General features: G+C 41.3%; 2 protein-coding genes across 8 annotated transcripts in view; one reads left to right on the top strand and one right to left on the bottom strand.

Moving 5' to 3' along the window:
* Nucleotides 1–6,777, top strand: part of PLXNC1 (plexin C1) — a 109,432-nt gene extending 102,655 nt beyond the window's left edge. The window contains exon 31 of the mRNA XM_029601621.1: nucleotides 2,800–6,777. Coding sequence (XP_029457481.1) covers nucleotides 2,800–2,904 — 105 coding nt within the window. The 3' untranslated portion in view covers nucleotides 2,905–6,777. The remainder of the gene's footprint in view (nucleotides 1–2,799) is intronic.
* Nucleotides 6,778–10,894: 4,117 nt separating this feature from the next.
* The window catches only part of CEP83 (centrosomal protein 83), a 124,824-nt gene continuing 121,939 nt past the window's right edge, over nucleotides 10,895–13,779 (bottom strand). For all 7 annotated transcript variants that reach the window (XM_029601617.1, XM_029601614.1, XM_029601616.1 and 4 more), the window contains 2 exons: nucleotides 13,191–13,377; nucleotides 10,895–11,609 (listed from right to left, as the gene is read on the bottom strand). In XM_029601617.1, coding sequence (XP_029457477.1) covers nucleotides 11,442–11,609; nucleotides 13,191–13,377 — 355 coding nt within the window. In that variant the 3' untranslated portion in view covers nucleotides 10,895–11,441. The remainder of the gene's footprint in view (nucleotides 11,610–13,190; nucleotides 13,378–13,779) is intronic.

Below are 13,779 nucleotides of genomic sequence, written 5' to 3'. Positions count from 1 at the left end.
GAGGGCCACCTTGAAGGATTTAACTCTCAAGACGGTATTCCTAGTGGCCATTTCGTCCGTGCGTCACATTTCGGAACTTCAAGTGCTTTCGTGCAGAGAACCGTTCTTGCGTATTTCAGAATCCGGGGTTTCTTTGTGCACAGTACCTTCCTTTTTGCCTAAGGTGGTATCGGCTTTTCATGTTAATCAGACAGTGGAATTACCTTCCTTTACGGAGGAGGAGCTCCGCTCTTCTCAAGGTCGGGATTTGAGGCGTTTGGATGTCCGTCGAGTACTCCTGCAGTATTTGGAGGTAACTAATGAGTTTTGAAGGTCGGATCACTTGTTTGTGTTGTGGAATGGGCCCAACAAGAGTCTGCAGGCATCCAAGTCAACTGTTGCCCTATGGTTGAAGAGCGCAATCATGTCCACATACATTGGTTGCGGAAAGTCTGTTCCTGAGGGGCTTAAGGCTCACTCTCTGCATTCTCAGGCGGCTTCGTGGGCTGAAAGCCAGTTGGTGTCTTGCCAGGAGATTTGCAGGGCGGCTACTTGGAAATCCTTGCATACGTTTGCTAGGCATTATCGCTTGGATGTTAGTGGTCCGTCGACAGAGTCCTTCGGGAGCAGTGTTCTTCGAGCGGGACTCTCTGGGTCCCACCCCATTTAAGGCGGCTTGGGTACATCCCAGCAGTCTGGACTGATCCTGGTACGTACAGGGAAAGGAAAATTAGTTTCTTACCTGATAATTTTCGTTCCTGTAGTACCAAGGATCAGTCCAGACGCCCGCCCAAGTCAGTTTACGGAGAGTCCGCTCGTGATTCTATCTGTTTTTCCTTTTGCAGTTTTCGACATCTGCGAATTATGGTGCTAAGTTTTTGCGGCATATTTTCCGGTAAGTTCGGTAAGTTCTGTGTTTTGTTGCTATTTTTGTGCATAGGGAGACAGGCTTGTTTATGCCTTTAGGGCAAGGTTACTACTTGATCTGGTCAGTGGTTCAGTTAAAAAGGGGTTTCTTAATCAGCGGAAGTGTACGATTAGTTTTCCTTCTGCTTGGATATTCTTTATACTGAGGGATCGCAGGTGGCACACTGGTATATCTAGGGGGTACTTTTCAGCTTTTCTCTGACTCCATCTGCTGGAGGGGAGGCATAACCCAGCAGTCTGGACTGATCCTTGGTACTACAGGAACGAAAATTATCAGGTAAGAAACTAATTTTCCTTTTTTTTCGAATACAAGAATGAAAACATCATTTGGCAGTGGTAATGACATTATACAATGTATTGTAATGCATTGCTAGTATCATTTTCACTAAACTCTAGGAACAGTTTTTCTATTTAATGTTAGCGCTCTTCATAAATTGCCCAGCTTCGATTTCTTTCTCTCTCAGTAGGAGATCTTCAGGGTTCTGTCCTGGGCCCTTTCCTCCTCTTTAGTTATTTGGATTATCTTCTTTCTTTCTTGCAGTCTGTAAACAGCTAAAGTTAGATTTAAATTGCTGGAGGCGTGGCTTTGCCCATCCCTAGTGAGAGTGAAGTAGGGCAGAGTTAGGCTTTCAGAAATATTCTCTTATATTTTGGATTTTTATTTGACATATTAATTATATGTTGTGTTGTTTAATTGTTGCAAATTATTTTGTTATATTGTATCTGATGTAATGATTATTTGCTATATTTTTTAATTGTTGTAAACTGCTTTGGGTTGTTCTTCAGTCCAAGAAATGTGGTCTATGAGTGCGAAATACCATAACATGTCTCTGCAAGGAGGGTCAGTAACTTTGATACCTGCACACAGGCACACATGTACACACGTATGCCAGCTCACGCTAAAGGACGTGGTCATTTTATAACATACCACGTATATGCGCATGGTATAAAATAGGCTGTATGCTCATAGATATGTGTACAATTTTATATGGACGTGTGCATGTGCGCGCAAATGCCGCCTCCATCTCGTAAGTGGGGGAGATTTTAGTAGACAATGCATGCCGATGCAATTACCAGTTTCTCCAGTTCACCCAGATAGGGGTTGAACTTCCTACCCCCCCTAGTTAAATAGCCTTCCTTATACCCTGTTATAACCAACCCTTAAAACCCCCTAGCCTAAATGTTTTTATTTTATATAGTAACATAGTAATGACGGCAGAAAAAGACCAAAATGGTCCATCCAGTCTTAAGAAATCACATGCACTCTTGGTCATTGTATGCCTCGTAGCCCCTTTTCTTGGCAGATTTCACCCAAACCTAGGAAGATCTGTATCCCACTACACAAGTTGTACTTTCATTATTGGTCTTGCCCTCTGGTACAATAAAATAGGCACACAGTCATTTCAACAAGAAGAGCCCATTGTGACTTACAGCCTGGTTGAGGGAGTTTTAGAGGAGTCTAAAATAAGATAAAGAAAAGGAGAAAAATAGTTGAGTGATAAGGATGCACCAAGCTAGAAGTTTTTAGTAACCTACATAAGCATATTAATGTTAAAATCAAACTGCCTAATTTGTTCCTAACAATCAGGTTTAACTTACACACCTAGTTTATTATTTTAAATTGTTACCGTACTATGATGGCACACGAGTAATTTGTAATCTATACCACCCATATTTCTCTTTATCGTGCCCTTCTGTAAACCGTTGTGATGGTATTTAACTTAACGCCAGTATAGAAAAATTGTTAAATAAATAAAATAAAGATTCTCTAAACACAAGCCTGATAAATAAGTCTTGTTGGTATGACTTTGTAAATTAAACTAAATTGCAGAATACAAAAGAATTCTAAGAAAAGTAATTACACATTTTCCTTTCTTTTATTTTTCCCAACAGATCCTAAGTAATCTTAAAAAAGAGCAGAATCTAGCTGAGGCCTTGAAGCAGTTAGAGCATCTCAAAAACTTATTTGATGAGAAGAAGAAATGCAAGTGGATGTGAACCTGCTGTTGATTTTTATATTTTGGGGGGGTGAGGTTGTACACTAACTGTTTTTTATTTCCCATAAGTATCTTGCTCCACGTGCACTGAACCAATACGTATCATCATGCACTTTGTTCACCAGTGGTAAAGGGAGAACATTTTCCTTTTCTTGATCTTATTTATCCCACTTTCTGGTAATGCCTGTTTTCTCCCCAACCCTCTTGTTTTTTTACAGTTCTGTTCAAAGATATTCCCTCTAGTCAAGGAAATGCCTTCTTGAACATTACTCGTATTTAGGTGTGAAGTAAGACAGGAGTAAAAAATGTATGCACGCACTAAAACAGAAAGTTAACTTCCAATGCAACAAGCATCAGCACATAACTTAAAAAAAGGGTATCAATCTAGAAAGGTGCACGAAAAAATGAATAGTGTGCCTAAATCATGTATAATGCACACAAACCATAATTTATGCATCCAAAACATGTTTTAGGAGCATAACGATGGTTTGTGTCCATTTTGGACAGAAAACCTGATTTGTTCGCATAAAATCCGTGCCCACAAAACATGACGTAGAAGCACAATTTTAATGCTACTAAATTTTCTATGCACAAAACCCAAGTTAAGAGCATAAAACTTTGTGCTGATAGGTTGTGCACACAAAACCCACAGCCACCCACACCACGACTCACATAGAAACGTTACGCCACTTCTGACTGGGAGTTAAATTTCCAGCCTTGAGGGAACGGGAGTAAAGCCTACGCCCCTCTCTGCCCTGAGGAGTAGTAGCAAATGCCTTGATGTACATGGGATTTGCACAGAGGAGCACTAAGCTGCGTGCACATTTTTACTCTGGTTTGTGCACAAAATTCCTTGCTACACCTTATTACAGCAGGGCCTTAGCAGGCTTGTTATGTTGGGTGTTTTATCCATATCACATTTGCAGGACCTGTGATGGAGTCCAAAGGGATTCTAACAGAGTTTTTTGGAGGGTATGGGGGGAAGATCTTTCTAAATGTACAGAGTTAAGTTCCATTAGTTCTGCACGGATCTTCTTCTTCATTGCAGAAGGGAAGTAAGCAGCAAGGCCTCCAGGAGCCTTTTCTGCAAGGACCTATCTTTGTCCTGGACAACTAAAAAACCCTACCTTGCAGCATGCATGAATGCCAGTTCATTTCTAAACAGGCACATTGTTATAGCATTACCTTTATAGGATTTTTATTTTTCAACACGTTTTGTCCCTAACACTTTCACACTGTTTACATAAAATAGCATCTGTTTTATTAACTAGTGTTTTGTTTTTAATGAGTTGAACATTGCATGTCATGCATGCTAAATACAGCATTACCTTTTTGTAAGGATACTAGCAACAGATGGCCAGAGCTGGAACTTGCAAATGATATCTGAAGGAAGCAGTGTGGAAGCATCTGTGTGTTGCTATACGATAGAACTCAATTTTATTATAAAAAAAAAAAAAAATGCATTCTCTGTTTTTGCTGCATTCTGCACACTGTATCAGTGTGTTGTAATCCAGCAAGTGAATGATCTGGATGCCCCCAAATTCAGAGATTCCTGTTTCTTTACTCATCCAATTAAATGAATACATCCTGTATATGACCAAAGGGAAGGGTGAAACAATTGTCTAGGGTTGGACAATTCTGATCCATGAGGGCCATCAACCAATCAGGTTTTCAGGATATCCCTAATGAATATGCATGAGACAGACTTGCATACAATTGAGGCAGCATGCATGCATCTCTCTCATGCCTACTCATTAGGCATGTCCCCAAAACCAGACCCCATTACTGCCCTCAAGGACTGGAGGTGAATACCACTGCTGTATGGCTCAAGGCAAGTACCTTGGTTCCTAGACCATGGGTAGGCACCTACACTCCTGGAGTGCCACAAACAGCTCTGGTTTTCAGGATATCCACAATGAATATGTATGGAATAGATTTGCATATGCTGCCTCCATTGAATGCAAATATCTCTCATTCATATTCATTGTGGATATCCTGAAAACTAGACCGGTTTGGCTCTCCAAGACAGGACAATGTTTCTCGAGTGAGTCCTGCAATACTCCTGACCTAGTCAGCTGGTATTTCAGTATATTCATAACAAAGATGCATGAGAGAATTTTGCAAATCTGGCCATCATTGTGGATTTCCTGAAAACCAGACTGGTTTGAAAAACGCTGTCCTGGAAGACTAGAGCAAGGCCCACACTGAGCCAGATTTATAAAGAATACCACCCTGTATACCAGGGGTAGGCAGCTCTGGTCCTGGAGTGCCACAAACTGGCCAGGTTTTCAGCAGATCTACAATGAATATTGCATGAGGTATATTTGCATGCAGTGCCTCTTGATTGCAAATGTACCTCATGCATCTTTGTTGTGGGTATTCTGAAAACCAAGCCTGTTTTTGACACTCCAGGACTGGAGTTGCTCATTCTTGCACTTAAGACAGTAAGAGAGGACTTCTCAGATATGTCTAGTGTGATCCCACAGGTAGTCAGGTTTTCAGGATATGCAAATATAACTCAGGATATCCACACCAAATATGCATGAAAACCCCATCTAGTTTGGGTTTATCTACACACATTTGGGGAAACCTGTACTAAAAAGCCCCACCAGTTTTTTAAATCAGTTGTTGTTATTTTATATTAAATTTCACTAAGAAATCACACTGTAGTTTAAATAAATGCAAATAAATACTCAAAAATATGTAGCCTTCATGACAGAGCTATAACAGACTTTAGCCCTGTCCCCACTACATTGAACTCTCATTATTTTATTTTTTATTAAAATAATTTAATCTTCCATTCTAAAAAGTTTCCTGCAGTACTAAAAAAAATGTAATTCTGAAACTCTGGCAATAGTAAGCACACGGACTCGTCCAAGGATTCAGCCATGCCACGTAGGGAGTCACACCGCTGGAGCTGGCCATTTGCTTAGTGGGTTGAGAGTATGTGCATTTTTCAGAGTACGCATACGTTCACCCACAGTGCAAAGGGGTACGGCCAAGGGTAGGTTTAAGTCGGCGACAAAAGCATGGCTGGATCATAGAATTTTCAGTGGTGCGTGCATGCTTTACCCCATGTACCTCACCTCTATAAATAGAAATGTGACGGCAAAAGATAACCATATGGCCCATCCACACCTAGCTCTACGATCCCTACCATTCCTTCAAAGATCACCTGTGCTAGTCCCATGGTTTCTTAAAAACCAGGAATGTGCATTCATTTGTTTTTTGTTTGGGTTTTTTTTTTTTTTTGGGGGGGGGTGTTAGTGTGCACTAAAATGAAATGAATTAAAAAAAGAAATAACAAGATTAGCTTGGCTGCACATCCCTCTGGTCCTTGTGTACAGCACTTCCGCTGAGAGGCTGTTCCGTGCATCCACTCTGTAAAGAAATATTTCTTTTATTACTCTTGAATCTACCCCCTTTCACCCTCATCCCACAGCTTCCTTTCCATTAGAAAAGGCCCACCTCCATGCATGGATACCTTGGAGGTATTTAAATGTCTCTACCCTATCTCCCCTGTCCAGTCTTTCCTGATCTTTAAGTCTGTCCCCATACACTTATAAGCAGGTGCAAACTATGCAATTTTTATACCTATGACCCTTCTATCTAATTATCAAAGAGAAACTACCTGCTCCTACAAATGCAATGAAAACCCATATTTTTATACTCCAAGCTGTTATAAAACAGTAAAGAGCTCAGATTCCTATGTACATTTGTAATCAGTATGTTTAGTTCTAACACTAGCTTGCAAGCCAGATTTACTAATATGCATAATTTAAGCTGTCAAATTACTAAATATTTGATGAATGTATTTTCTGTATGGTACAGATGTGTTAAATATGATTAATAAAATGTTCTATGTTGAAACAATTTTTTACAACAGTGCAAATCGTAATCTAAGCTAAATAATCAGCCATACTAAGCAGACATGTTGGGGGAGAAAGAGAAAATCCTAAGAAAAATAATTCAAAGAGCACATATATAAGGGCTTTTTCTTACCACAGTGCCAAAACGTCCTTCAAATGATTCCTGTGTGGAAGATTTCTTATTGTAAAGATCCTCCAGTCCAATCACACAGAACTTTCATTGGCTTATTCTCTCTAAATGATTTCATCAGTGCATGATCTGCATTACATTCAATCCGGCACAAGAATGCCACATTTAGCATTGCCATTGCTTGGCAGGAATGGTTGAAGTGATGCTTCTTGGTGGTGGTCTGGGCGCAGAGGAGGTAAAGGAAGGGAGGCACACACGGGCCCGTAGGTAGGCATAGGGAACGTAGGCAACTGCCTCTGGCATAAAATGTTGATAGGGAGGGACCCACAAAACAAGAAGGGAGGCAATCTATGAAAGCCGTAATGGTGTCAACAAACAAGATAGATGCAGAGTGTCCTTTAAAAACATTTATTGTAGTGGAGACGCACAAATGCCCGACTCAGGCCGAGTTTCGCCACGCCTCAGGGGCTGACTTGTTCAAGATCTGAACGCACATATATCGTTCTGTATGAAAGGTGAACCAGCACCAGTCAATGCATGTCGTTTTGACGCTGTTCAAAAAATGTAGTCTCCACTCTTGTCGAGCAAGAACAAACATGGCTCCTTCCACTAGCATGTGTGCGTTCCCAGCAGGCCCTGCTCTGCTCCACCTCTAGCATAAGGTGCTCTGGTAACAGGAAGTCCGTGCTGGAGCAGGGGGTGGAACGCCACGGAGCCTGCTGTGACCGTGCCTGCGTCGTTGCTAAAGACCTGGGTTTGTTTAGGGGAAGTTATTCCTGCAGTGCCGGTGAGATCTGGGAGAAGAAGAAAGGGCAGCAAGTCCAGAGGTAAAAAGAGGATGAAGGGAGATACCAAACATTTTACTGTTGTATACCGCCAAATATGAATACTAACCCCACAAGAGGGAAGCTGACATGATGTCAGCACATAAGACCAAGATGAGAAACTTTGGCCAGAATAACAATACGTGACTAAGTTATCTGATCGGCCTGTTTTAAGTTAAGGGATATAATCTTCTCTCCACAAACAATGACCTAAGAAAGGCCCAGGTATGGGTCAGGGACATGTCCCAAATCTGCCTGGTAACGAGAACAGCCAATCCAAGGAGAACGAGCTTCAGGCACGCGAACTGCTGTGTCCGGATTACCTTTCGGGTCCAAATGGCACAGGACCGAAATCACGCATCCTGGTCAGGAGAAGTGATCCCCCCCTCCATGGTAAAGGGCCAGTATGAAATGAAGGAAAGACCTCTTTCTCATGCTCCTCTTTAACTGAGCGAGATGCACATGCATGTCCTGCCTGTTAAAAGCAGCAGGGAGGCAGCTTGTAGAAGAAGGCCATTCACCCTGCCCCTCCCTCTGACAAAGCAGAAGAGCTCCTGTCTCCTGGAAGGCCACAAGTAAGAAAGCCCTGCCTGTTACCTGGCAGCTTGTGTCAAACTTGTCTTTTCGTCTTCACGGCTGAGGCAAGCCTCCTTATCCCAGCAAGCGACAGGGGCCAAGAACAGGTGCTCCCTTGGGCAGAGGTTTCTCCAGGGTGGAGGTAGTTAGCTATCAGACCGATGCAATAAAACGTGCAGGAGAGCCAGCGCTCCGAGGTGAGTGCCACTCTCGACGCGCACCCAGGCACCTCTCCCGAGCGTGCAATTTTGTATTCAAATTAGGCCTGCGCTAATAAGGAGGCCGCGGCTGTCGATGGGTCCAACGACAGAGGCATAATTTTACCGGAGTCGGTTTTCGAACCCGCCGACAGCTTCGGGTTTGGAAAACGGACGCCGGCATAATTGAACGCATGTTTTCGAACCCATCAACCGGCAGGAAGATGTTTTTTTTATTTTTGGTGCCTCTGCTTTAATATCGCTATGATATTAAGTTGGAGGGTGTACAGAAAAGCAGTTTTTTTTCTGCTTTTCTGTACACTTTCCTGGTGCTTTCTAAGGTTACCGCCTGCCCTTGGGCAGGCGGTAACCTTAGAAAGACCTTGGGCAGGCGTTAATTTCTGAGAGTAAAATGTACGGCTTGGCTGCACATTTTACTTTCAGTATTCCGGGGTAATTTGCATGCGATGAGCGCTATTAGTTTCGGGGTGGTTGACCGCGTGTTTTCCACACGCTATTACCCCTTACAATATAAGGGGTAATAATAGTTCATCTAAAGTGTGTGGCCAAATGGGCTAAACGGTGGGCTCGGCCGAGTGCATTGCTCTGTATCGGCCTGTATGTTTATTAATATACCCAAAGCAAGTCAAAGTCTCTGATATGGTTGCCCTAAATTCACTAATTCAGTATAACCCTATGCTGTGTTAAGGTCTCTAGAGGCGAGTTGTCAATTGTATTCTAACGGGTAAGCCTGAAATGTCTGACTTTGAGACCGACAGCATCCTTCCTCCGCCGCTGCATGTATAGGAGGCAATAAGTGGTCAGTTTAGGTGGTGCTGCCCATCCCCCATTCTCCACTAAAGACTAGTGGGGGGGAGGAAGCAGACGGCAATCCACAGGTTACAGAATACCCCCATTTTTTCCTACAGCTAAATGTGCCACAGGACACCAGAAGGTAAGACCTGGGCAGGGGCTCTGCGTCCTCTGATTTGTGAGGGAAAGGGGGATATTGCCCCCTCTGATGATTTCTGGGAGGGAGGGAGGAGGACTTTCCTCTGCAATCTTCATGATTTCAGGGGAGATGGGCTCTAACCTCTTTCAACTTGTTCCCTTTAATAATTTCTGTGGGCCCCCCCCAGTGCTTATGGGCACCTATATTTTAAATTCAGCCCTGGGCACATAGAAGCACCTTTAATTATTATTAGGGCTTCTCGGCTTTGGTTTGCACCAATAATCCCCACCACTCTGCCCCAATGTGAAAATTTCCAATTTCAGATTTAGCAAAAAAAGAAAACCAGAGTCTCACCAGCTGCAAGTTGATAATAAAGCTGAAGCATGTGCCCAACAGTGACTGGGGGCCTGCAGGGTTCCTAGTCTCTTGTGCTGTCATCACATAATTTATTAGATCAGGTATCACGCTATTGCCAGACTGTGATTTTAATTTTCTCACCTGCCCCTAGTCGAATCTTAGTGTTTCAGAGGAAATTTTGACCTGGAAGTTTCTTCCTGCAAATTTGGTTCTGATGGAGCTGGAAGGACAGAGTTTGGGATCTAGGTTCCTGAGCCTTCCTTCACAGCTACTCTGGGATTTCTCGCCTGTTTTCTATTGACCATGCCCTCTCCCCCATCATACATAGCCTGGTCATTGAGGTGAGGATCGTGGGCCTCTTCTAAAACCCTGCCTCATGGGTTCTGAACGCAGCCAATGACCATGACTCCCTCCTCCTCCTCCCATGGGGACTGTGAACACAGCCACAGCTGACCCATGTGGTGGCAATATTACAGCTTCTTGCTACAGGTCTTTAAAAAAGAAAAAAAAATTAGCAAACAGCTATGCCCGGAAGACAAAGACTAGCCCACACCCACTAACATAGGATTTTTTTAAAAATCCAAACAAGCTTTAAACAACTCCCACTGCTAAACAGTTTCTTTTGTAAAAATGCAAATCATTTCAACGACTTACAACTTAATTATACACAGAAGAAAATTCTCTGTCATGAAGTACTAGATTAAAAGTAAACTAATTTACTTAACTTAAAATTTAGCACTTTTGGGCAAAAAAGTCTGAGCACTTACAGAACGCTATACTTTCAGTTTTTCTCTCTGAGCCTTTCCTCCTGAAGTTGCAGGAAGTTAAAGTTTAAGCAAAAGATGTCATTTCAAAACTGTGCATGTGAATGGACTTCCAGCTTTCTTGCATGCTCTTTGATCTCTCTTTGCCCACAGTTGAAATCTGGTGCAATGCCTCCTGCGTGGCACAGTACCAAGTGAATCTCTGGTTTTCATATGTTGTTCTTGAAGGCGGCACAAAAACCACTCCTGCCTACATAAGGCATTGGTGAATCCATTCCACAAAATGAGTAACATGTTCAACAAATGACTCCAAATACAAAAGTGCAGTATAAAAATATTTATAAAAATTGAATAAATCCTTTGTATAATAAATTTAGTAATAAAAATGTTAAAAATCACAAATATTCATAATTATGACACGTGCCTTTTAAATTACTGTAAACAATACATGTTAATGCAGAGGTTACAACAAAATGTTCGTGCTTCAAGTTTCACATCATACTCCAGATAGCTAGAAGCCTGATTTCCATTAACCAAAAATGGTTTACAAAACTTTTTAGAAAAACATAGTGCTCAAACGAGAGGAGAATCATTTGTATGCCCCAAACCATTATGGCATAAATGCTTACCACCTACACATCATACAAACAATCTGGAAGACTTTTTTTCCTTTTTTAATTTTAAAGGTAAAATGTAGTTAGTAAATAAAGAAAAAAAAATAGAAATTTGGCCCATTGCTTCACTATTGTATGCAGACACAATATAATAGTCTTTCCTTCTATAAATGCAATTCATTTATAAATGTTCATGTACAAAACACTGAAAAATATAGAAGCTGAGGATTAAAGCTTGACCTTTGACCAGTGAGCTCATTTCTCCTCCTCATCCACTTTATTGCGTTTGTCCATGTAAGCCCAAGCTTCCATCTTAATGGACTCTCCTGGTGGCCCGAGTTCTTCCAGTTGCCTTCTCTGTGTGGTTTCCAGCTCTTCCAGCCGTTTGCGGAGAAGGAAAAGATCTCTCTGATGTTGCTCTTCCTGTAAGTCACAGAAACATTACAAAATTCTTCGGCCTCTCGAGAAGATTTATAAAGAGCTGCCTGTGGCTTGACTGTACAATGAACTACCATGCAGGTCATCAGGGGTCAGTACAGCTTTATTTACAATACTTATTACAAACATATAAAACAATAGCAGGACAATAAAATATCATCATCATCATCATCAAAAATCTTTACAAATCAACCATAAAAGCTTCTTTAAACAGAATCGCTTTTATTTTTTCGCAGACGCTAGGGACAGAAATAATCCTAAGTTCTGCTGATAGCTCATTCCATAATTTGGAACCAAATAAAATAAATTCCAGTTATTTGGGATTTATTTTCATTTTTCCGTGGAGGATTAGGACTTGAAGACTAGCTTTGGGGAAACTGATTTTTCTAAGGTAACTAAATCAAAGAACTTAAAGTAGGAGTGGTAAGTAAAAAAAAAAAATTAGCACATTAATGGACCTGCGTTTTGTTCTCTTCACGCAATTTTTTTTTCTTTTAAGTTGTCCAAAACTGCTAAGCAAACTGAAGTAGCTGCCATTGGTGTTTCTTCAGCACTGGGATCCCTCCACAGTTTACTTCCTATGAATGGTGGCAGTGGGTCACTTTCACTGCAGAGGGAAGGCCAGCCCTCCAGACCCTCCCACTCCCACTCAGTCTCACTCTAGCTTCTTTTTCCTGATGTTCCTTCACAATGTCTTCATTGTTTTGTTTAATGGCAGTTTTGGTGTTTTCCAGGCCATTTTCTAACTCTGCCACCATGCCATCCCAGAACAGAGTGTGCTCCAGCCCAGCCTTCCCTAATGAATGCAGTGGCAGGAGAGATTAGTTTGAACACACTCAAAAATGCTGAAAGGTTGAAAAGTCCATCAGAACCAGCAAGAGAGGCAATTTCTGGTACATGCAAAACACAACCAGAAATAACTTGCTCTATGCTTGAAATATGCAAATTGAACTTCCAGATCTCTTTTTAGATAGCAAAATCCCCAAACTCCCACAAAGAAGGGGTTCAGACTTTAAAATTTTTTTAAATCTTTTAATAGGGCCTCATCTGTAAACTAAAGTTTTATTTTCCTCCCTGTCAAGATCTGTTTATATGATGTGCTCAAGTCAGAGGTACAGGGAGAAGAGATTAAGCACTCATTCTGCTAGAGCACCCTTCCAAACAGCAGATATTCACAAAGGAGTGAATTTTCAAAGGAGTTACAAACATAAAAGTACATCATATATGAATTTTCAAAAGCCTATTTGCACATGTAAAACCTTTTGAAAATTCAGCCCTTTGTAGTGAATTTTCAAAGGAGTTACGTGCATAAAAACGTATTTACTCCACCGATCCTACTACACTGATAATCATTTCAATCTGAATAGAAGTGAAGCTACAGTTACTACAAATAATTGCTTAAGACACCAGTCATCCATATTTACAGATGAATCCAAACTACTGTTGTCACCAAGTGCAATACAATAACATCTAGAAAAAAAAGAGTGATCTTTTATTTTCTATTAAAGCAATGAATTTAGTCTCATGTTTACTCAATTTCTGCAATCAGGTTAATTAGCTTCCTACCTGAAGATGCCGGAAGGATAGCTCAGAGCCAGGGACCAAGGTGGAAGAGAGAAAACTAACTGGATTCAGTTGTCCTGCAGATGGCACATTAGGACCTAGTATTACACTACGGAATTCATTATGCCTGCGCTGTAAGTCCCTTAGCCTTTTCTGAAGCCGGGTGTGTTCTTCATAGGGAACATTCTGTCTGCAATTGTAGAAACATTATAGATTATCAGCTTGTCTTTAATACCGTATCCTGTCCTTCCCGATGAAGCCCGATTGCGGAACACGATCATGTGGGGGACTGACTTTTGCTGAAGAATTACTGTACACTGGACTGCTGTACTATCATTCTTCAATAAAGGATTCTACTGATTTAAAAATTCCCAGACTTTGGATGTCAACCATCTTTGAACTGTGTGCATGTCACTCTCTTTGACTTACAGCTTGCATTATATACACAGCTTTGGCACTGGAAACAAAAATTAACTCGTTTGTAATACACAATAACAATTGTAAACCATTAAATTTCATTAAATCTTTAATGAAAGCATAGGCTGTGTGTGTATTTGCATGGATATTTTAAGCCCTCCTCTACTATAACATG

Source organism: Rhinatrema bivittatum, chromosome 4 (genome assembly GCF_901001135.1).
Source record: "Rhinatrema bivittatum chromosome 4, aRhiBiv1.1, whole genome shotgun sequence".
In the NCBI taxonomy this organism is placed as follows: domain Eukaryota; kingdom Metazoa; phylum Chordata; class Amphibia; order Gymnophiona; family Rhinatrematidae; genus Rhinatrema; species Rhinatrema bivittatum.
This window is presented reverse-complemented; position numbering and strand designations above follow the sequence as displayed.